General features: G+C 33.5%; 1 protein-coding gene across 1 annotated transcript in view; it reads right to left on the reverse strand.

Moving 5' to 3' along the window:
• LOC149805330 (spermatogenesis-associated protein 7-like) overlaps positions 1–24,371 on the reverse strand; it is a 64,435-nt gene continuing 40,064 nt past the window's right edge. The window contains exons 8-10 of the mRNA XM_089949256.1: positions 16,938–17,015; positions 15,995–16,052; positions 1–13,518 (exon numbers count right to left, since the gene is read on the reverse strand). Of these exons, the coding sequence (XP_089805382.1) occupies positions 12,727–13,518; positions 15,995–16,052; positions 16,938–17,015 (928 nt within the window). The 3' untranslated portion in view covers positions 1–12,726. The remainder of the gene's footprint in view (positions 13,519–15,994; positions 16,053–16,937; positions 17,016–24,371) is intronic.

The raw sequence follows: 24,371 nt of genomic DNA on the forward strand, positions 1-24,371 counted from the left end.
TTTTCACAGGAATGAAATTTATTAGTATGTGAAATATGAATAGAACAGTTAACAAGGCATAAACTCTGTGATAACTCATAGCAAAATGGACAGTGTGTGGAAATACGTTTACTCTGTATATTTATTTTCCTAATTATCTTATTAAAATGTTGTACAGAAACTACACAGATAGATAAGAGTAGCAACAGGTACATGTAGTTAACAAAACTGACTCTAAAAATTGGCATATACATGCAATATACATAGCGTCAAAACCTTGCTCAAAAAAGTGAGTAGATTGATTAGAATTTTATCTGGCCTGATGCAATGCAAATAAACTGAGTCAGCTACAGGAAGAGAAAATTCTTAAATATATGACTTCCTTTTCTTGAAAACTAAACAACCGCATTATACATCTATAATCTTGCATATCAATCAAATGACAGGTAAGGATAACGAATGGTATCTAAAAGATTTTATTGTCAGTCTATATTTATAATCTAACAAAAGCTTTAAAACAATATCACACGCTTCTACATGAGAAAGTGATAATATATTGCTAGGAGTGTAAACATTTGGAAAACCAAACAAAATCAATATTTCATGTGCTTAAAACTTTACTGGATAAGGTTGCTACACAATGAAGTGTATATTATGAATCTGTATTGCAGGAATCCATGTTGTGTTGGAAAACCTTACTGAGACATTGGCATCAAGTCTAATACCAGATTTTTGGATTATATATCTATACCTCTACAACAGTTATATATGAAGTCTTTATGCAGGTTTTCATATATTTTCTTCTCTTTTGCCTCTGAACAATACTAGGAATGATGTCTACCTCATCACAGGTAGTGGATATTCTTGTAACACTCTTATTTCATTTAGGACATGATGTCTACCTCATCACAGGTGGTGGATATTCTTGTCACACTCTTATTTCATTTAGGACATGATGTCTATCTCATCACAGGTGGTGGATATTCTTGTAACACTCTTATTTCATTTAGGACATGATGTCTATCTCATCACAGGTGGTGGATATTCTTGTAACACTCTTATTTCATTTATGACATGATGTCTATCTCATCAAAGGTGGTGGATATTCTTATAACACTTATTTCATTTAGGACACGAAGCATCTGTTGAACACCTATATTTGATTTTGGAGTTTGTCAAAACATTTTCTGTGCCTAAAATTCTTATGATGTCAACATCTAGTCTTATGATGCCAACAGCATCCTTATCTATATTCAGCAGCCACCCTGTTTATTTATATTATTATTATATTTGAATGCAAATTAACTTTAAAATGTTTCCATTATATATATATATATATATATATATATATATATATATATATATATATATATATATATATATATATATAAAATAGTAAATACAAATGAGACTATTATAGAATAATATATTTTGCACCATAGCAGTCAACATTCTAGACAGCTGCAATACACTCTATTTTCAACTTTCATTTCTTCCTTAATGTAGTGAAATGACACTGATAAGAAATTGAAATACTAAAAATGTACACTGCAAATACCATCTATACTTGCTTGCAAGACAAGTCCAACTGCAAATATCTTAGATCCTGAACCACTGTAGCATAATGTGCCTGCAGATCAGTGTCTATGTTGTTTGTTCTACTGATTACTCTGAACAATTTGTACAGACCCAGATCTGATGGCATATTATGTGACAGCAGATCTGGGTCTATACAGTTTGTAGGTGGTCTCATCTTATAAGCAAGTATATACAGGACATTTTTATGTCAATCAAAGATAAACAGATTAAAATTATTCAAGTGTAGAATTCTTTCAATGTCTTGATGAAACAACAATGTCATAATAAACGTAAACTGTACAACAATGTCATCACAGACACTTTTTTCGCTAAGCAGAATAGCTGTATATCCCATTAACAACATATTTTTTTAGGCTGTAATTATCATTGAAAGGTCTCAACTTATACCTAAAGATAAGAGTGTGACAGGTTAAAATTCAAGTATTGATAATATTGATGACTTGGAGGGTAATACTAATACAAATAATGTACATACAATCATATGAAAAAACTGAATTCAACAGATAATGCTATTCATGTTGTTTCACTGTTGTAAATTTACTGCTCTCATTAATCTTCATGACATTTTCCAAACCTTTTTTATGTCATTAGAGAACATATATTAACATTTGAAATATTATTTGAGAAATTATTGTGGTTCCTTTCAGAAGCCTTTTATACTACTGCTTCAATTATTACCATCAGTGGAACTATATTAAAAGGAGATACATGTAATTACTATGGGGTATAATCACTGACATAGAATCAAGTTTCCTCACCGGGCATAAACTTTGCATACTTTGCTGCTAATTTAGCAATAACATAGGTTGTTATTTTTACACTAGTATTAGTAATAAATACTACATTTGATAAAAGAGAATGGACACTATGACATAAGCATAAAGAAAATGAAATCACTCAAAGCCGTTTATTAGTAATCTGTGTACGATATACATCCAACTGCAAACAGTGACAACAACCAATACTTGAGATGACATGGCATAAGGCTCAAGGAGATCAGGGTGTAAGTGGTTTGCTTCCACCTTGGGGCAGTTTTACCCATTCACTAAGCAAATGTATGATTATCTCCTTATGCAACTGGTCAACAGTCAAAAAGGCAAAAATCACTTAAAGAAGTGATTTCATCAAATACAAGTAATATAAGCAGAATTTTACATTTTGTGAAAGTTTCTGTTTACTGTAAGCTGGAGTAAATTCTTTAAATTTTGTGTATCTAATTTTTCTGACACATTTGTGAAAGTTTCTGCTCACTGTTAAATGGAACAGAATTCCTGCAAATTTTGTGTTTCTAATTTTTATGTTGCATTTGAATCAACATGCACATTGAGACAAACTGTTTTCCCTAATGACTTCTAAATGCCGAGGTTTTACATTTTTGCCCATCCATAAAATAGAAAGCCATCCATGCTCTTCAACTGGAGGTGTCTATGTTTGTGTAGTTGTGCATGTGTGTAAAAAAAAAAGAGGCAATTTCAGTACTAGCAACCTTGATCTTTGACCATTTGACCATCAGAGTTGACTAGAAGCTCCTACCATCCTTGTGTAATAAACCTACAAAACTTAATAAAATTTGTTCTTGTTGTTGAAATAAATGAGTTTTAAGGGCACTCTTGAATGAGATCATAGTGTCCATGTGTCTAAGATATATTATTTTTTCCTTGTGTCTGGACCATGGCATGCAAAACAACATATGAATTCGTTGTAACAGTGGGAACACAGACAATGCAAGTGTCTGAAGACGAGAGTTAAGTTTCTAGATGGGGTGTACACATGGGTTAAGTTGAGACAGGTATATTGGACTGGAACCAGTCAATGAAATGTAGTATAGTGAACAGATTTTGTGTTTGACTTAATGGGTAGCTAGTGAAGGTTACAGAAAAGGGGGAGATTTGCTCAGTTCTTAATACTCTAAAGATGACATGAGTAGCCATATTTTGAACTTTTTGAAGTTTCTTTAGTAGATACTGAGATGAACCAGATCTTTAAAGTACCAAAAAACACACAAGTCTTTTATTGGCATGTCGTTTATTAGCATCTCCAAAATAAAATTGCAAATGAAGCTAATGTGTCTTAGCTCCAGATATGCAGCCTTGCATATGCTCATTAAAGCTGGTGTAATGAGAGAGTACTTCGAGAGTGAAACCTAGGTCTCATATTGAGTTTAATCTAGATATTGCTGATACTTATTGTTTAAGGTAAAGGATGTGAATGAGGAAGTCTTTGCATGGTGATCAAGGTGACTTCAGTTTTATCATCATTCATCTGCAGCTTGTTACATGTCATCCATGACTTGACATCAAAATGCACCCCTCTGTGCTTTGGATGGTAGCCCAAACTTCAGCTGGGCAGCTAGACTTGCATATGTGAGTGTCTTCATTGTACGATTGGTGAGACACCAAATGTTGATCTATAACACCTGAGAGTGTCTGAGTGCACAGAACAAAGAGAACAGGGCGAAGAGCAGAGCCTTGTGGAACACCAAAACATACATCAACTGGGCAGGAATGTTTTCCATTTATGGACACAATTTGTGTTTTGTTGATTATATATAGAACCATAGTATGTTTGTATTGTGAATACCAAATACATGCTGGAGACAGTGAAGTAATATATCATGGTCTATTGTGTGAAATGCCCCAGACAAGTCAAGGAGGGTGAGTACTGTAATCTTTCCACTATCAAACGCAGAGAGAAGATTGTTAACTACTCTCAGAAGGGTAGTTTCAGTAATATGGTGGCGGCAATATGTAGAATATACATTGCCAAAAATGGATATGTCCTTCCGCTATTATATACAACTATAGAACTAATAGGAACTGGGTGCATAAAACTTGGAGGAAAAGGAACTTATCATGTGGAACCCAAAATAAATCTATTCATTCCAGTGACCTTGACCTTTGACCTCTGGATCAACAAATTAATAGGGAATGACCCCAGGCCAAGTGCAGACTACTTATGAAGTTTGATGAAAAATGGATCCAGGAAACTTTAATTAATGAGTAGAAAATGTCAAAAATTAGAAAGAAGGCTCCAGTAGCTCTAGCCTTTCACATCTCAGTCTCAAAATTAATAGGGAACTGCCCCTTCCCAAAAGTAGTCTATCTATGACATTTTCAGCTCTATTGACCTTGACTTTGGATTTAACAGCCCATAAAATAAAAGTGGATAAAAAGGAATCTCATCTTAGGAATATGTAACATGCATGCTTCTTATTTGTTCAGTATGTAGATTAATTCAGGATAAATATTTTCTAGGGTATTCTCTGTTCAGTGCCTATATCAAACATATAACATAAAGCTTTGAAATAAAATGCATATTTTGTATAGATAAATTTCAGCTTGATAAAACACCTGTACAATGGAGAAAGATATTCATAAATTCATGTAAATAAATTGAACACTTGTATACAAATATTCCTCAGCATCTGAATTCAGTTTATAATTAAAATAACTCTCATCTGAAAAAAATGTTAAAATTTAATAATTAAAGAAAATAGATACTTCTATATATAAAAAGTAGAATTCTAAGGTAAATAGTTTTAACTTTATATGGAATGAATATTTATTTAATGTTGGCATAGTGTATTCATAACAGTTTAATTTATTTTATGATATTTTGTGTGGTTATAAGCAGATTGTTAAGCCCAACCACTAAATGAAACAAACAAGACCCAGACTTTCTATTACATTATGCAGATCAAGGTCTATGTTGCTCTACAGATGGACTATACTTATAACCAAATTTATATGGTGTGTCAACTCAATTTGATACGCATCATATTTTCCCATGCGCAATGAGAACCATCCTGTCAAACAATGCAGATTCAGCATTCTTATTATTTTTCAGCAGATGAGAGGATGCATTATATGTTCCATTTATGATTTCAAAACAAAGATGGTAGACCCTGGTATGCTTGCACTATTGGCAGTGGAGTGCATGTCATTCAGGACTATATATGAAAGACAAGTTATTTTATATTTTATTGTATGTACATGCTTTCTTATTGTTGTAAGCCATCTGTAACAATCTGCTATGCTCATTTATCACCATGGCTACCCATGAGTCTACACAGACTTGCTAACCAATCAATGTGAGTGCAAAGGAAAATTTTCTTCCCACTGTAACACAACAGTGCCCTTCACATGGTCTGAATGATGCAGTCAAAATGTCTCTTTCAAACAGTCACTTATTGATTGATAAAATGGACACTTTCATTGATGTGTTGTATTTTGTAACACTGTGTTTTTGAAGGCTTAATTTTGTTTATGTGTACTCATTAAAAACGAAGAAATCTCCGCACAGGCAGCCATGGGAGTAACCGATTGTCGATTGTTGCCTGTGACTTTTGACAATGGCATTTTTTTCTGATACAGCATCTTTATTACTTTTTGAAGTAGCTGGCTCAAAATCAAAAGTCAATGCAACAATGTAAATAAAAAATGTTGTAAAAGTAAACTGGTACAATGCTGCAATATGTATTTTTTAAAAATATTTTTAAACCTGCTGATGAGATCAGTGCTGTTCTGTTGTGAAGTTCTGCAAATGGTTTGCCAACATGTTCTAAAAAGAATGCTTGTCAATGGATACATCAGTCATTTTAGATTACAATTATGTCTGTTACTAAAACATCTATATCATGGAAAACAAATGCAAATAATTATTTTGGAAAGCAAACTAATCTATTTGTAAATATAATAGAAAATCTGAAAATGTGAATGTCTAGTAAATATATATTTTTTAAAAAGATTATCAGCCAATAACAGTCAGTATTTTGACAGCAGTTTCTTTATAGATATGGAGACATAAAAAGTACATGAATCAACTGCACTTGCATATAAATTGCTGACTTTCTGACACAAATGCAAAAAGAAAGGGAGATAGCTCTGTATCTTAGCTCATTTTCTTAAAAAAGAAAATCAAGTAAATATCAGAGTTCCTTAATTTCCATGGCAACTGAAAATTGATATAGCAAGTAACAATGTATGGCAGCTGGATAAGTATATTCAAGATTACTGACATTGAATTCTACCTCACTATAATGCTGTTCATGGCAGTCGTAAAAGTAGACTGCCGTACAAGTGAGGTCACCTTATAATGAGGTATAGTACACATAATATTACTATTAAATAATGAAATGGGGTTCAAAACTAATTTCTTAAAAAGGACTGACACGTAGTGAGGTATTTTGTAGTCAGGGAATACTATAATATGTGGATTCACTATTTTAGGAAGTAGGACTATGGTTCTGAATACATTTTTGACTATGTATATCCAAGGGGTACAATTTGATCCTTTCTTAAAATGGTACAAAATGGTGACATTATGATAAAATTGAAGTTACTTACCAGGTAGACTTGGACACTGTACTGTATCTAATAAGATACAATATCCACCCAACTGCAAACAGCACAGACCCAGACCTGCCACTACATAATGCAAGGCAAAATGGGTCTCTACAATCTGAAGCCAACATCACAGAGACTGATCTGCCAATACATAATGTGTTGGCATATATGGGTAAATGTCCTTTGTGACTGGTTGTGTGTTATATACAGATATATATGGTAATTTTAAATGTGATATTCATTATATGATCGTCAATCTATCTTAGCTGGATTTATTCCTTCATTATTGCATCAAATATCAAAGCGAACATGAGTCATTAAGGATGGGTACAAAAATGCCAACACTAATGCAGACAAAAGTACAAAAGTAACTTATTTAACAGACACAAATGTCAAAAGTCAAAACACTATGGAAACATTTGGTGGAATAGTCAAACATTGACTCAGAACTTTAAAAATACAATCACAAATTTTGAGGTGAAACTCATTTCACTCCATTTTCTTAACCGATCAATGTAAAATATTTCACCACTGTAAACTATTACTTTGTAAATACAGCAGATTATGTAGTTTGTAGCCAGACTTGACTCATAAGCAGAAAGACCTTGTAAGAATCAAATCTGATAACTTTTAAAAATATAAGTTTGATAACTCTTTTGAATGTCTACACAATATACATTGAGAGAAAAGAAATATGGCATAAAATCTATAAATTAAATTCATTACATAAATGCACATATATGTAATAGAGCAAGGACGAAAGACAAAAGAAAATGATAGGCGTGGTCACTATTATACAATGACAGATTCAATTGATCATATTAAAACCTCTGAAAATAAAATTTCAAATAAGACATATTCTTCTTTCAAAAAAGTAATCCAGCTACTAACAATAAATACAACAAACATCTATTTTAAAGCAGTAACAATAATAAAAGACAAAATAAAAATCTGCAACAACAGTACATCTAGAATAAAATTAACAAAAAAAATAATCACAAAAAATGTGTGTGTGTGTGTGTGTGATTTGGATTTTTAATATAGCTTAAACAATTTTTCAGTCATATTGCTATGATGTCTGCAGTGTGGCAGTTTATTGTGATGTCTAGCACTGGGGCATCATGCTGCAGAAATAGAGATCTTCAGTCACATTATCCTGACACCAGGCTGACCAGTCCTAACACTAACCTGTTAATGCTGACAGCCAAGCGAGGCAGCTGTTAGTACCATTTTTATAAGTCTTTGGTATGACTCGGCCAGGGATAAAACCCATAACCTCCTGCATCCAAAGCAGACGCTCTAAGCACTGGGCCACCGGAGTGGTCACATAAAAAATGTAAGAGAGTCCTATAGAGTTGATATTAATTTTATATTTACAATAACTTGCATGAATCAATTTACATCAGTTATCTTCCTGACAGGGTGTCAATGCAATGGCAGATTCAGGAAGGGGGTGGGGGTTCAGGAGGTTTAGTCAGCCCCCTTTGTCCCATCAGCCAAACTGCATAATAATATTATTTGTGTAAACAATGAAAGTAGGGCAATTCCAATGGCTTTTCACAAGTGTCTAGTCTGTTTCCATTGATATAATGATAATTATATTCAACATACTGCTCAAAACTATACTGATTCCTATTCAGATGTCTCTTTAAACATCTTTATCCTTTAAACATCTTTATCACAATGGCACCATATATTTAAATAAAACCTTACTAAAACCTTTTATGACTTGCTGTTTTGCCAAGTTGGACTTTCATCAATATTTTTTGTACCAGTTTTTCTATCTACTGAAAAAAAACCCACATTATTGCAATAGAATAACCTACTTAACATTTGTGTATCAATAATGAAATATAGGGCAAATTTCCATCCAGTGGTGAAACTGTATTACTTTTCAGCAGGGAAAATTATAACAGTTTCAATATGGAGTACTGAATCAAAGGTTGAGGTTACTTTTCACATGTTTATTTTGTACCAAAATTTTGCTTCACATGTGTTTGACAAAATTAGAAACACAAAGTCAAACAATAGGCACTTTATCTCAGTTCTGAACGTCCCAAAATTTGCTTCCATTATCATTTGGTGATTTGAATGAATGTCAATGACATAGTTTACCGGGGCCCCGAGTGGCCGAGTGGTCTAAAGCGCTCACCGTTCCGGATCACTGCCATCTCACCTCTGTCTGCGTATGTTCGAGTCCAAGGCTCGGCTAGCGTGGGTATGTGGGAAAGCCTGCCAGTAGCTTCTCGTGGGTTGGTGGTTCTTTCCTGGGTTTTCCAGGGTTCTTCCTCCACCAGTTATACTGGCCGCCATATATGGCCTATCTTGTGCTGAAAAATGGCGTTAAACCCTAGAACAACAACAACAACAACATAGTTTACCCTACCACATACATGTGAACTTGTCATGAAATGCTCCTACAGGGTATAACTTGTCCAGATCCTCTCCCATATTGGAAATGCCCGATTTTAGTGCAGAAAATGTACTATTTTTAAAAAATAGAGATCTTCATGTACTGGAATGATTTAAAAAATGCACTTTACAGAGACAAAACACCTTTCACAGGTAGAAATAATATACAAAGGTGAGCTGCATCATTTTGTCATATTGTGTATTATTTACTTACTTATTAATAGAAACAACATTCTATCAAGGAAATTTTCTGGATATGTGATGGTTCCCTTTGTAGCAGTCTTGTAATCTGATTATGCGGGTGTATCAAACCACTGATCTGATGCACTTTCCATGAAGATTACGATTCTTGATAGAATACATGAAATGGGTCATTACATTAGACAAATAAAATTAAAAATTAGTTAAGTCGTCATATAACATCAACCATGTGAACAAGATTCTTATTATTTCTATGGTTTGATTTTAACATTCTATATACAAATACAAAAGTACACTGAAATGAGTTCTTTTACAAGTGTCCAAGAACAACCAAACTTTGTAGTCATGTGTTAAGATTGATAATTTGTAAAGGTCCCCAAAAATGTGAAAATTTATCTTAGATTTCTCAATAAACTTAAATTTGTAAACTGTTACTGTCACTTGGTTCATTTATATTTTTTACAAACAAACAATATGTTAATTTAATTGATAAAAAAACAATATTGCATATCAAGTGTTTTCTTAAACTTGCAAACTTTTGATGAAATACCATACACTTTCTATGGCTTATGATACATTTCTAGAATAAAAAATGAACAAGAAGATACAATAGTTTATATTAAATAAATCTTGGTATGCAATGTATTTAAATTGTTAAAGTTAAACAGAATTATCATTTTATAATTCAATAATGTATAATAAAATAAAACCATCACTGAATTTGCTGGTAATAATAGATAAAAGAATATAATGTGTATAAAATCTTTAAAAAGAGGAAAAAGAGTTGTGTCATCTTTCTGTAAATATGTATAAATGAAGTGAGATTATGCAATTCATCTTTGCTTGACTGGGCCCCAAAAAATGATTACTAAACACACAACTCTAATTAGCCACTATTCTAGTCAGCATACTAGTAAATACTTAAATAGTGTGTCATTCTCCAAATATTTACAACTTCATATTGGCATTTTAAGTTTTACAAATTTACTAATTGTCCAAAATTTAGATTACAATTGAAACCCTGTTTTCTAAAGTGATATGATTAACCTGAGTAACATCATGAATGGAACATTTTGGACCCTGAATAAATCCGATACTTTGAAAGTACAATAAAAGATGAAGAAACTAACATAGAGATATAAATCTAAAGTACTATCTGGTCTTTATTATCTTCATTCAGCTGAAAAAAATATACATTTATCACATAAAGTTCATACTCATAGGTATCAAAATGTCACTCACAAGTATGCTGTCAGTGGTACATTACACATACACCTAAGGTTTAACAGTCATCCATGCAGGCACTAGTTTGGCATGGTTGACTCTGGAGATATTGACTGACAAGTTTTGATGACCTTAGTCAAGGTATCCAGTCTTTAACTAATTGTACAGTACAGAAGTCATCATTTTCTCTTTACATCTTATTTATTAGACCTTGACCTATGACCTTTAGACCCCCAAATCTATAGTTTTCTTTCTAACCATAAGAGAAAGTCAATTACACTGTTTGTTGAAGGAACTTTAAGTTACTCTCCAAACCAATTTTTAGTTGAGTCATAATGACCTTGACATTTGACCATGTGATCCCCAAATAAATAGGCCTATTCAATACCTTAAATACAAACCCTACACAAACTTTGGTCAAGGTATTTGGTCTAAAACTAAACCTACTAAGCTAAATCCAGTTTTATTCTTTCTCTCACTGTGCCCATGTCCTTTTAACTACCAAATCAATAGGATATAAATTTTCTATGCAACTGAAACATAAGTCCTTTAATGTTATCGGTTTTCTTTTACGTTATTAAGAAAAATATCTGGAGTAACTGTAAGCAAGTTGCTCACATAAATATACTCTTACCACTCCAACCCCCCCCATGACTGATATAAACCTGGAATAAAAAAGGGCAATAACTCTTTTGAAAATGGTGCAAGAAGAAATGACTGGTCAATGTAGTATCTTCTAATGATGACCATAATATATACCAAGTTTCACCGCAATCTGCTAAAAACTGCAAGAGTTCCTAAGATTATGTCTTACACTGCATTAAGCTGCAGGATGAAAAGGGCACTAAACTCGAACAAAACTGATGGAAAAAGGTGTTTTGTGTATCTATAAATGGTTACGATAACATGTTTCAAGTTTCCAAGCATCCATAATAACTGCAAGACAAGTTGCATTCACAAGATTCTGTCTAACATTCCATTTAGCTGCAAGACAAAAGGGTCAATAAACATGAAAAAAGATTATGGGAGCAAGGTGATTTGTTGACATGTGCATCAATAAATGATGACCATAACATTTACCAACTTTCAAGGTGATTCATCAAAAACTATGGGACTTGCTAAGATTGTGCCATACAATAAATAAGGCTACAAGATAAAATGGGCAATAACTCTAAAAATAAATCACAGACTCAAGGTGACATGTTGATATGCACATCTTCAAATAGTGACGATAATATCTACAAGGTATTCCACTAAAAACTGTGGGACTAGTTGTACTACCAATATTGTGTTACATTTTCATGAGGCTACAAAATACAAATGACAATAACTCAAACAAAAAATGATAGCAGAAAAATGATTTATCAATATAGTGATCTTCTAGTGATGACCATACTGTTGATCAATTTTCATAAGAATCCATAATAAACTGTGACTAGCTGTGCTATTGATTTTGTGTCATACACTGCATGAAGCTATTCGACAAAAGGTGCAATAACTCTGAAAAAATGCTCCATATGTGCACCTTCAGGCGATGACCAAAATATACAGCTACCCATCAAAAATGCAGTACTAGTTGCAATAATGAGATTGTCATACAGGTTAAGCTACAAGACAAAAAGGGCAATTACTCCAGTAAATAAGATTGGAGCAAAGTAATTTGTTGATGTGTGCATCTTAGGTGATGACCATAATATTTAACTACTTTCTTGAAGAAGAAAAAAATGCAGACTAGTTGTGCTAATGATATTGAGCTATGCTATAAAACAAAAAAAAAAAAGGAAAATAACTTTAACATAAATTGTGCAAATACAGAGATTTGTCTGATCTTTATGTTGTGACCATAACATTTACCAACTGTAATGGACGTTCATTAAACACTGCAGGACTAGCTAGTTGCAATTATGAGATTGTGCCAGATGGAAATACAGATGGATGGACAGGAGGACCACTATATTAGAAACAGCTAAAAGTCATCGTCTTCAGTTCTGTAACTTTCTTTTGCTGAATATTCTGTTTCCTCTTCTTCCTCCTGTTCCTCGTCTTCTTCATAATCATCATCATCATCATATTCATCATCAGCAAATTCTTTCTCACTTTTTTCGACTGACGATTGTTTTCCAATGTCACTCATTCTCTCAATTTTATCTGGAATTGGCTTCATTGTTTCATTAGAATTCAAGGCCATGCCACTTTCCTGGTTTGCTCTGTTATTTCTCTCAGCTGATTGGGTACTCTGAAGAGTTTGAGATCTGAATTTAAGCTCAGGAAGTAATGCATGATGAGACTCCTTTTTCATCTCACTTCCTCTGGAATACTGAGATGCATTATCGTCAGTCTCTGTGTTATCCGAAGTATAGTTGGGTTTTGTCTTCTTTTCACTTGTTCTTGAGTGTTTGGATAGCACATCATCATTTTCATTCTCATATTTCTCATCTTTCTGTGTGATGTCCATTTCATAGTTCTTTAGGACCTGTGTATCAGAAAGACCAGTGTCGTCTAGTTGGGTTTCTGAGTGTATTGTACTGTACACCTCACCTGTACTATGTAGACCATATGTATCAGAGGATTCAAAAGGAGAAGGTGTGTGGCCTGTGATCTGGGAGTCTTTGGATAGTGGACGGAGGGATGAATCTTCACTATTCCCTGTGTGTGATGTCATCATGAAACTAGACTCTTCAAAATCATGGGTGTCAACATCTATACGGGAGATGCCAAGTTCACGACGAACCTGGTCAAGCATTTCCCGCATGCGATACTGTAAAAAAAAAAAAGGATTGGATTTTTCTGGAGGTAAAATATTTTATAACATATTTGTACTGACTATCATGTAATGATCTAGAAGTGACTAGAATGTATAACCTTTTCATCATCAATGTAGGATAATATGAAGAGAAAATGTGCAAAGCAGCAAATTATAAAATATTTGAGTAACTCTATTAGTCTCAAAGGAAAACCTGATCTTATAGCTCTGAAACAATGAATATTTCCATATATTTTCTATGTCAATTATCTTTGATAAATGTGCAATATATACATGTATATATCTTCTACATGGGAAAAGCATTATAAACATGAACTATTCACTGCCAAAGGAAGACCATTTAACCAAAATAAGACGTTCATGTATATAAGTCAACAAACCATTTGATGTTCATATATTATTAGATACAATAAATAAATAAATAAATAAATAAATAAATAAATAAATAAATAAAAATATTATAAAAACCAATAAGGTTACAAGCAGTGTTTGGTTATGAAAACCTAAAGCAATGACAATAGCTAGATATACCATCATCAAGATTGCTTAAGAGCAATACCTACCTACCTACCTGACTTTGACTAGAATGACATGGACGTTTTAGATGGCATTTAAATTCATGGATAAGCCTTTGACTAGAAAAACATGGACTTTTTGGATGGTATTTAAATTTGTACATAACCCTTTGACTAGAATGACATGGAAGTTTTTGGATATTGAAATTCATGGATAAGCCTTGAACAAAAATGACATGGAATATTTGGATGGTGTTTAAGTTCATGGATCGCCTTTGACTAGAATGATAAGGACTTTTTGGATGGTATTTAAATTCATGGATAAGCCTTTGACTAAAACAGCATGGACTTTTTGGATGGTGTTTAAATTCATGGATAAGCCTTTGACTAGAATGACATGGACTTTTTGGATGGTGTTTAAATTCATGGATAAGCCTTTGACTAGAACAGCATGGAATTTTTGGATGGTATTTAATTCATGGATAAGCCTTTGACTGGAATGACATGGAATTTTTGGATGGTATTTAAATTCATGGATAAGCCTTTGACTAAAACAGCATGGACTTTTTGGATGGTGTTTAAATTCATGGATAAGCCTTTGACTAGAATGACATGGACTTTTTGGATGGTGTTTAAATTCATGGATAAGCCTTTGACTAGAACAGCATGGAATTTTTGGATGGTATTTAATTCATGGATAAGCCTTTGACTGGAATGACATGGAATTTTTGGATGGTATTTAAATTCATGGATAAGCCTTTGACTAAAACAGCATGGACTTTTTGGATGGTGTTTAAATTCATGGATAAGCCTTTGACTAGAATGACAAGGACTTTTTGTTATTTAATTCATGGATAAGCCTTTGACTGAAATGACATGGAATTTTGGATGGTGTTTAAATTCATGGATAAGCCTTTGACTAGAATGACAAGGGCTTTTTGGATGGAATTTAAATTTTTAATTTGACGCAACCATCAAATCCATTAAATCTGTATTCTGTGAATAAAAAAGTCACTCTATTATGTGACATAATCAAACATTTGATAAATTTTTAGCATTTACACTGGTACGTGTTTAGTATTTACTTTGGAACATTTTGAGTATTTGCATTGCTACATATAAGTATTTCTTTTAACACCTTTTATTATTCACTCTGCAACATTTGTGGTATTCATGTTAGTACATTTCAGTATTTACATGGTACATTTTTAGCATGCACCTTGGTAATTATTAGTATTTACTTTGGTACATTTTTAATATTCACTTTGGTACAGATTTAGTATTCACTTTGGTATGTTTTTAGCATTCCCTTTGGTACAGTTTTAGCATTCACTTTGGTAAATTTCAATATTTACCTTGGTACATTTTCATAATTGACTTTGGTACAGTTTTACTGTTTGCTTTGGTACATTTTTAGCATTCACTTTGGTACATTTTAGTATCAGCTTTGGTATAGTTTCACTATTCACTTCAGTTCATTTTTATTATGCACTTTTGTACAGGTCATTGTTTACATTGTTACATTTTTGATATTCACTTTGGTACATTTTTTAATTACATTGGTAAATTTTCAGTAGCCACATTGGTACCTTTTTATGTTTATGTTAGTACTTTTTTAATTATTCACATTAGTACATTTTTAATATTCACTTTGGTACATATATAGTTTAACTTTGATACATTTTGAGTATAATAATATGGTGTACATAAGTAACACATTTCCTGATGTGAAACAGCACTTTTATTTTATATGGGAGAACAGTTACTAAATAAGTTGACCTCTATAAATTATTATTTTTATTATTATTATTATTATTATTATTATTATTATTATTATTATTATTTACAAAATGTCAGTAAAATCACATAAAATAATTTTTTATTTTTTTTTACCTGAATGAGCTGAACTTATGAGGGACTAAAGGAATTCTAATGGTAAGAAGGTTGATTTTTACCTCTTCTAATATTCCTCTGTTCTTCTTGAGATGATAGTCAAACACATTTCTCAAAGCCCTGAAACAGCATCATGACAACATACATAAATGACATAAACTGTTGATCCCATGGAACCCAAGAAATCATTTAGTTATATTCCCAAAAATTCCGAAAAATATACGGAGAAACTGAAAAGCTACACAAAAGGATTAACCTTCATAGATCTGATTGGATGGCAAAGAAGCTGTACAGAAGACAGGTCGCAGAACAATTCTCCTCCCCTGGTCACACTTTCAGTGATATAAAACTTATTGCAATTGCTCACAACCCCAACTGAAGTTCCCAAACCAGGAAAGAAAAGGAATCTTACTGGATGTGCCGCCATAGAACATTGAAGTGGTTTAAACCAAGAAGACTACAAAAAGACAACCATGCACAAATAAAAAAATCTTTTGCAGCCAACACATTATCTTTTAAATAATTCTCTAAATTTGCTTAATAGCTGATGACTACTATAACAATGAAATATCCGGGATATAATCTTTGCTTACATAAATTTACATAAAATAACATGTTGTTATGGCTCATCAATTTCTAGGTCAATACAAATATTTTCCAGTATCAGCAACAAGCTGAAATAAACTATTTGATACATAATAGAGTTAAAAGGTTGAATTCCTGTAGAAACAGCCATGTAAAGTTTTTCAAACATAACTGTTTTTCTGTTTTATGTGTTTGACTTGTCTGTATTTTGTATTTGCCTTTGAAAAAGACTCTTTAAGAGTCGAAAGCACTCAGGCTAGCTAGATACTAGTTTCCCACTGTTCACTGTCAGTTTATTGCATTTATATATACATACAAATTTGTATCTATAGTATTATTTATGTCAAATTGATGGGAAAGGCTTTTGTATTATTTAATCATCCAATTATCGATCAAACATTATGAGATGAGAGAAATCACCTGTCACTAAAAATCCCTCTGTTGAGTGCATCATTGGTGACATCCTTCATAAACTGCATGTACCTCATTTCTTCTTCTCTGTAAGACAAAAGTACTTTTTCATTTTCTATTTGACTGATGTTACAAAATATACTTATGATTAAAAAATACTCTTCCAAAAGAAAACGTTAAATCATTCTGCATTTACCAGTATTCAAGTTGAACAATGTAATCTAATGAAGTGTGTGATGTGATTTGGATTTTTACCATAGTTTTAACAATGTTTCAGTCATATTGCTATGATATCTGCAATGTGGCAGCTTTTTTAGTGATGTCTAGCACTGGGGCATCATGCTGCAGACATGTAGCATGATGTCCCACCCAATCACATTATCCTGACACCAGGCCAACCAGTCCTAACACTAACCTCTTAATGCTGAGCGCCAAATGAGGCAGCTGTTAGTACCATTTTTTAAAGTCTTTGGTAAGACTCAGCCATGGATCAAACCCACGACCTCCTGCATCCGAGGCAGATGCTCCAACCACTAGGCCACTGGAAGGGTGTAATCTGATGAAAATACATATACAAAATATTAATAATGATAGAAAGTAATAAAAATCGTTCAAAATTTCTGCAAATTGAACATACAAGTTTTACCTCAAATACATACCATGTAACAAGGACTCTCTGAACTTCAATACCGGGTGATAAGGAAACATATTTAATACTTGAAGCAATACAAATAATTGTCTATCTTTTCATAAATATAAATGTTATTTGTACTGGATTATTCCTAGGAACTGGTAAGCTGAATATTAAGCACATGCATTTTATTTATCTTTGAATGAAAATATATAACCATATCTTACATTTCTAGCTTTCTTGAATATAGTTTTTCATTTCACTTTCCAAATACTGTGCCTTTTATTTGCAATCTATAATATTCAGCATTGATATATTGGCTTCTGGAATTTGCCATGACATTTTAAAGATGTCTATGAATTATTGTAAAAAGTTAAAACAATGAAATTTAAACTTTTGTATACTGTTAAATTACATATTGCAAACTGGCATAAAACAATAAAATAACCTCCAAGTTAACTCCCCTTACACACACACAGAACATCTCTTACACAAAGACAGACACAAACTCACACACACACAGAGCCAAGATGTGTGTTTTGCATGTGGTGCTGTGACCATACAGTTTTGTTCACCTCAAGTTTGTTATTCTTGTGTTCTAGTAACCTGTTTGTTATGAGAAAAAAGGGATTATCTTAAAAATTCTGGTAAACATCAGAGTAGTAAATTTGGACCAAACTATATTTGTAGTCACAAGTACAAAAATACATCCCTGCCTGAAAACTTGCACTATGCTCTCTTACCACTGGTACAATAGTAGGTAAGATATGCAAACAGGATAGAAACTGGTGGGTACATTTATTATGCAAACATAGTTTGCTTATACTTTATAAGGGCTATCATCATTTATTTATACTTTATAAAGGGCTATCATCATTAATTTATACTTAAAAAAGGGCTATCATTATTTATTTATACTTTATAACACTGGACAACAAATTTTTACAAAAGTCATGTTACTGAAATAAAATTAGTCAATTCTTATCAATTTTTATGTGCTGAACACGAATATGACAGTCAAATTGCAAAATTGGCTCTAGTTTTTTTGTAATCTGCAAGAAATTAATGTTTACATAACGAAATGCATTCCAATAGTAAAAGGTCAACTGTAATAGCCTACCTATAAAAAATCAAGTCATTGACTACATCTTAGATTTCTTCGCCTGTCTCTTGTACAGCTGTTCGGGAGCATCTCTGAGGAGTGTCCAGCAGTAGTCAGCCAGCATTGTAGTGGACCATTTTCCCTGGTATCTTTGTTCCATTGTTGCGATATCTTGATGAAAACGTTCGCCGTGTTCATCACTAACAATACCACAGTTGCTAGGAAAGAAATCCAAATGGGAATGAAGGAAGTGAATCTTTAGAGACATATTGCAGCCAAGTTTCTTATACTTCATCAACATGTCTTCTACTAGTTCCTTATAGTTTTCTGCCCTAACATTTCCGAGGAAGTTTGTAGAAACTAGGCGAAAAGCATTCCATGCTTGTTTCGCGTCACCTTCCAGCAAGTTGTTGAACCGGTCATCTTTGAAAAGCTCTCAAATCTGAGGACCCACAAAAACTCCCTCTTTAATCTTTGCTTCGCTGAGTCGAGGGAATTTTTCATGCAGGTATCGGAATGCTGGCAAAGTCCGGTCAATGGCTTTCACGAAGTTCTTCATCAAACCTAGTTTGATGTGAAGGGGTGGTAGCAAGATTTTCTGAGCCTCAACCAGAGCTGGGTGTTGGATATTCTTCTCTCCAATGGCTACATTCTGCCTGTGAGTCCATTCCTTCCTCATGTAGTGCATTTCCCTTGCTCGGCTATCCCACTCGCATAAGAAACACATGTATTTTGTATATCCTTGCTGCAGTCCCATTAAAAGGGCAACTACCTTCAAATCACCACAGAGGTGCCAGCTGTACTTGTTATACTCAATGGAATTCAGTAGCTGCCTTAAGTTATCGTATGTCTCTTTCATGTGGACAGCATACGCTACTGGAATAGATGGAAGAATGTTTCCATTGTGCAAAAGCACAGCCTTGAGACTCAGTTTCGAAGAGTCCACAAATAGTCTCCATTCTTGTGGGTCATGAGTGATTTTTAAAGCATTCATGAGGCCCTCAATATCGGAACAGAATATCAGATTACTTTCCTTTCTGAAGAAAGGCTCCAATTGCTGGTGGCGCTTTCGATATGCAGTAATTGTGACATCTTCTTCTAGAAGATTCCATTGTTGGAGTCTTGATCCTAGCAATTCTGCCTTGTTCTTTGATAAGTCCAAATCACGAATCAGGTCATTTAGTTCTTCCTGTGTTATTCTGTGTGGGGTTGATGATGCACCACAGTGAAAATCTGGATCACTGCATGCTGATGGACCAGGAGAAGAACAGGTCGACTCACCTTTGTCTTCGTCAGATGAATCAAGAGAATATTCTGCTGGAGGTTCTGGAATAGGAAGTCCCTCACCATGTGGAACTGGTCTCAATGCAGACGGAATGTTTGGGTAGACTATTCTCGACTTCTTTCGCTTCGTTATTCCGCCGGAAAGAGGAGGAACCAAGCAGAAGTAACAGTCATTTAGGTGGTTGCTTGGCTCTCTCCACACCATTGGGACTGCAAACGGCATTGATGACCTTTTGCAATTCAACCACTGTGAAAGCTGTGTTGTACATGTAGCACAGCATATATGCGGAGCCCAAGGCTTGTCTTGGTCACCAACCTTGCATCCGAAGTAAAGATGATATGCCTTCTTCACTTGAGAATTGATACTTTTCTTCTGGTTGGCAAATGTCACTTCCCCACAAATATAGCAAAAATTGTCCGCGGTATTAACACACTTTCGAGGCATTACTGTTCTTTATTGTACGTAAATGGATAAAATAATAAGTTTTATGTAACAGTAGCTTGAACTGTCTCGCACAACGTCTAAAATATTTTAAATGCTGAACCTATCTGATTGGGCTTTATATAGTACACTGCTTACGTCAGCTTCAGCAGCCGCCTGGCATTAGTATAATAGGCCTACACATGTATAGTACACTGCTGACGTCAACTTACTTCAGCAGCCGCATGGCATTAGTATTGCATTGCATCAGAAAATGATGCAATCAACTGTGGATGATGTGAGCATGATGGTATTATGCAATGTTACATCATTATTCCGGATGTTGCTGCAGTCCTACTGGAGAAATTTACACAGTGAAACATAGAAAATGAGGTATATGAATATCTTCAAAACGAGAGCCAATACAAATTTTTCACGGTTATATTCGTGTTCGGCACACCAAAATACTACAGATTAGGGCCTTTTCAAGTCAGTAATGATTTCACTGTTGACCAGTGTAATAGCTATGATCATTTATTTATATTTTATAAAGGACTATCATCATTTATTCATACTTTATAAGGGCTATCATCATTTATTCATACTTTATAAAGGGCTATCATCATTTATTTATACTTTATAAGGGCTATCATCATTTATTCATACTTTATAAGGGCTATCATCATTTATTCATACTTTATAAAGGGATATCATTTATTTATACTTTATAAAGGGCTATCATCATTTATTTATACTTTATAAAGGGCTATCATCATTTATTCATACTTTATAAAGGGCTATCATCATTTAGTCATACTTTATAAAGGGCTATCATCATTTATTTATGCTTTATAAAGGGCTATCATCATTTATTTATACTTTATAAAGGGTCATCACCAATTGTGTATACTTTATAATGAGCTATTATCTATGTGAAAATTGCTAGAAAGAAGTGACCTGGAAGTTTGACCTTTCATTAGAATACTTGTATACAGGAAAATATTGTTTAGTTATTCCTGTGTTAAGTCTACGGGACAAAATGAGATATATAATACAGTATTCGCTCACTTTAAGGAACTTCAGTATAACACAGTATCAGGTTGATATGGTCATGAATCCCCTTTGATGATATAGTAGCATCATTTATATGTATCATGTACTTCATTATGGCTGACCACACCTATAAGACTGTATAAACTATGGCTCCAATGGACCATGTTATAATAAGCAAGTACTGAATTTTTAAATATTGCTGAGTGGACTAGACCCCAATAAAGAAGTATGAGGTAGATTTTTCCAACTAGATTACATGTGCCTGAAAAATTAAAATAAAAATGATGCCAGATCAATCTTCTATGAAATTCATATGCAATCCTCACAATATCTAGTTACTGTGACAAACGTTACTTAATTGGGGATATCTTTGTAAAAGGCATCAATAAAAAGAGTCTATGAGGAGATGTTCATTGTCAACATATCTTTGTAGCATCAACTGAGACTATCAATCACCATATCAAGTTCTTTAACTTGGAGAATTTTTCATCTGTAATCATCTCTGTTGAAGGCTTTGCTTTAAGCAGAAAGGATAATGAGCATTTTCAGGAAAAGATTGATCAGGTGATCTTGCTCAATAGAAATGGGAATTCACCATGTATCAGAAGACAATCATGTATCTCAGCTCTAAGATACAGACACAAAACTTAATACATGTTGTTTTCTGAGTTGCTGGAAAGAACAGTTTTGATATAACATATGGATATGTTGAGGCCATTACTTTTTGTACTGTTTCATCCTCATAAAATATAAACTGTATTGTTATTATTATTATTATTATTATTATTATTTTATATGGAGTTGATATGTATGTTGGTACTGGAATAGTGCGGATTTCTTATAAAAGTTGGTGTCTTACAGAGGTGGATGTAAGAGCAGGGTTCATTAAACTGTTTGTTGAAATATGTTAGCAGGAAATTATAAATGCAGACTCAAACTTCTGTACTTGTTTTAAATGTTGTATTAATGTAGCTATTGTTCATGCTAACCATCAAACTGACTTTGGTTCACAAAAGAGAATTGGAAATGATGTCTATAATACTAACAAACTGACTATTGCCACGATCTGTCCCTTCTTTAAAACTGCATTACTAATCCATTGCTAAAATCTATCAATAATTACTAATTTTACACATTTCATACAAATTTCAGCACTCCGTCACTAGAAGGTACTTCATTAAAATACAGTTTTTGTTATAATGCAAGTTAAGGATTCCATTTCATTATATAACAGAGAAATTATATGCATCAGGTACTTCATTATAAGGTTGGTCACACTATAAGATATTACATGCTATAGGACACACAGACAGAATTATAATGAGGGTCTGCTTGATTTAACAAACAAAATATTATTTAAGCATATGATATCCTGCAGTATGAGGATTTTAAAAGGTATTGTATTGTATTGTTGTAGGGTTTAATGCCATTTTTCAGCACAAGATGGGCTATACATAGCGGCCAGTATAATTGTTGGAGGAAAAACCCTGGAAAACCCCGGGAAGAACCACTGACCCACGAAAAGCTACTGGCAGGCTTTCTCACGGACCAACGTTAGCTGAGCCTGAGACTCGAACTCAAGCAGACAGTGGTGAGATGGCAGTGACCCATAATGGCGAGCGCTTTAGACCACTCGGCCACTCAGGGCCTCTTTTAAAAGGAATGTTGAGGATATTCATGGTTGCAAAATAGTCAAACATGTCTACAATGGCCACCAGTGAGGCTTACAGAATCTGGGTCTGATATCACTCTCAGAATTTAAGTCTAGACGTAAGTTTAGAATCCAGCAATCAGATTGGCCAAAATGTAAATCAGACTTAATACTGATCAATCAAGTATCTTAAGTGATGGTTTAATTTAAGACTTAGGTTGGTTTATAAAGATACGACCCTTATCAAACAGATCCAAAGAATATGGCCTTATATGCAATTAAATGGAGAATTTTTCCATGTCTAAATTGCCTTAATAAAGCAAAACAACCAAAGTGCTGGGATTCTTACCATTAGAGACTTGATTCCTCAAAGAAATAATACAGGTACTGAAACTAACAACACAGAGTAAAAACATACAGAACATGTATTTAACTGTAAGTAATTATATGGCCTTCACTAACTTCCTAGCATATTATTTCAGAAAATGATCAAAGTAGATAAAGATATAAGCCAAATATACAACAAGAACAAATTCAAAAAGTTTTCTTTATAAAAACATTCACTGGGGAAAAAAATCAAGACAGAAGAAAGTAAAATCTCCAAACAATTCAGCTATACAGAAATGTACAGAATAAATGCTGTACCAAGAAATTCCTATGTGGCGAAGTCTTGAATATAATGGTACCATATCATTTGACATCTGTAAGATTCAATCTGCCCTACATGGATAAAAGTTTGATAGGAAATAAGAAAATAAACAATGCTTGTATAACATGGCAAAGAAAGTTAAAAAAATGTGTAGATTGGTACAAATAAAAGGAAAGTCAAGAAGGCAGAATGAAATCATGCAGGAAACATCCTGAAAAATAATTTGGACCAAAAGAGCACTAAACCATTTTGGAATTGTATCAAATAAAAAAAAACAAGGAGTCCTTTATAATAACAAGCAAGATCAGAGCTGAACTCTTAAACCAACAGTTCCAACCATTCTTCAGCAAGAGAACAGCCAGTGAAACACCTCCTATGCCAGGTCATCCTCAAGCAGCTATAGACCAGCTATAAATCGATATCGATGGCACAACCAAATTGTTGTTTGATATACATGAGAACAAAGCATATTAAAACCCTAAAAGAATCTTGAAAAAGTGTTCAGCCAGACTGACTCCAAGCTTTTACTCTCATATTTTGGAATGCATTGTCCTTGGGCACTCTGCCCTGTGATTGGAGGAATGCTAACTTCACTCAAATTTGTTAAAAAAGGAAATAGAGATCTTGCAATGACCTACTTACAAGTTTTCCT

Source organism: Sinohyriopsis cumingii, chromosome 2 (genome assembly GCF_028554795.1).
Source record: "Sinohyriopsis cumingii isolate HCF-2022 chromosome 2, ASM2855479v2, whole genome shotgun sequence".
Lineage (NCBI taxonomy): Eukaryota > Metazoa > Mollusca > Bivalvia > Unionida > Unionidae > Sinohyriopsis > Sinohyriopsis cumingii.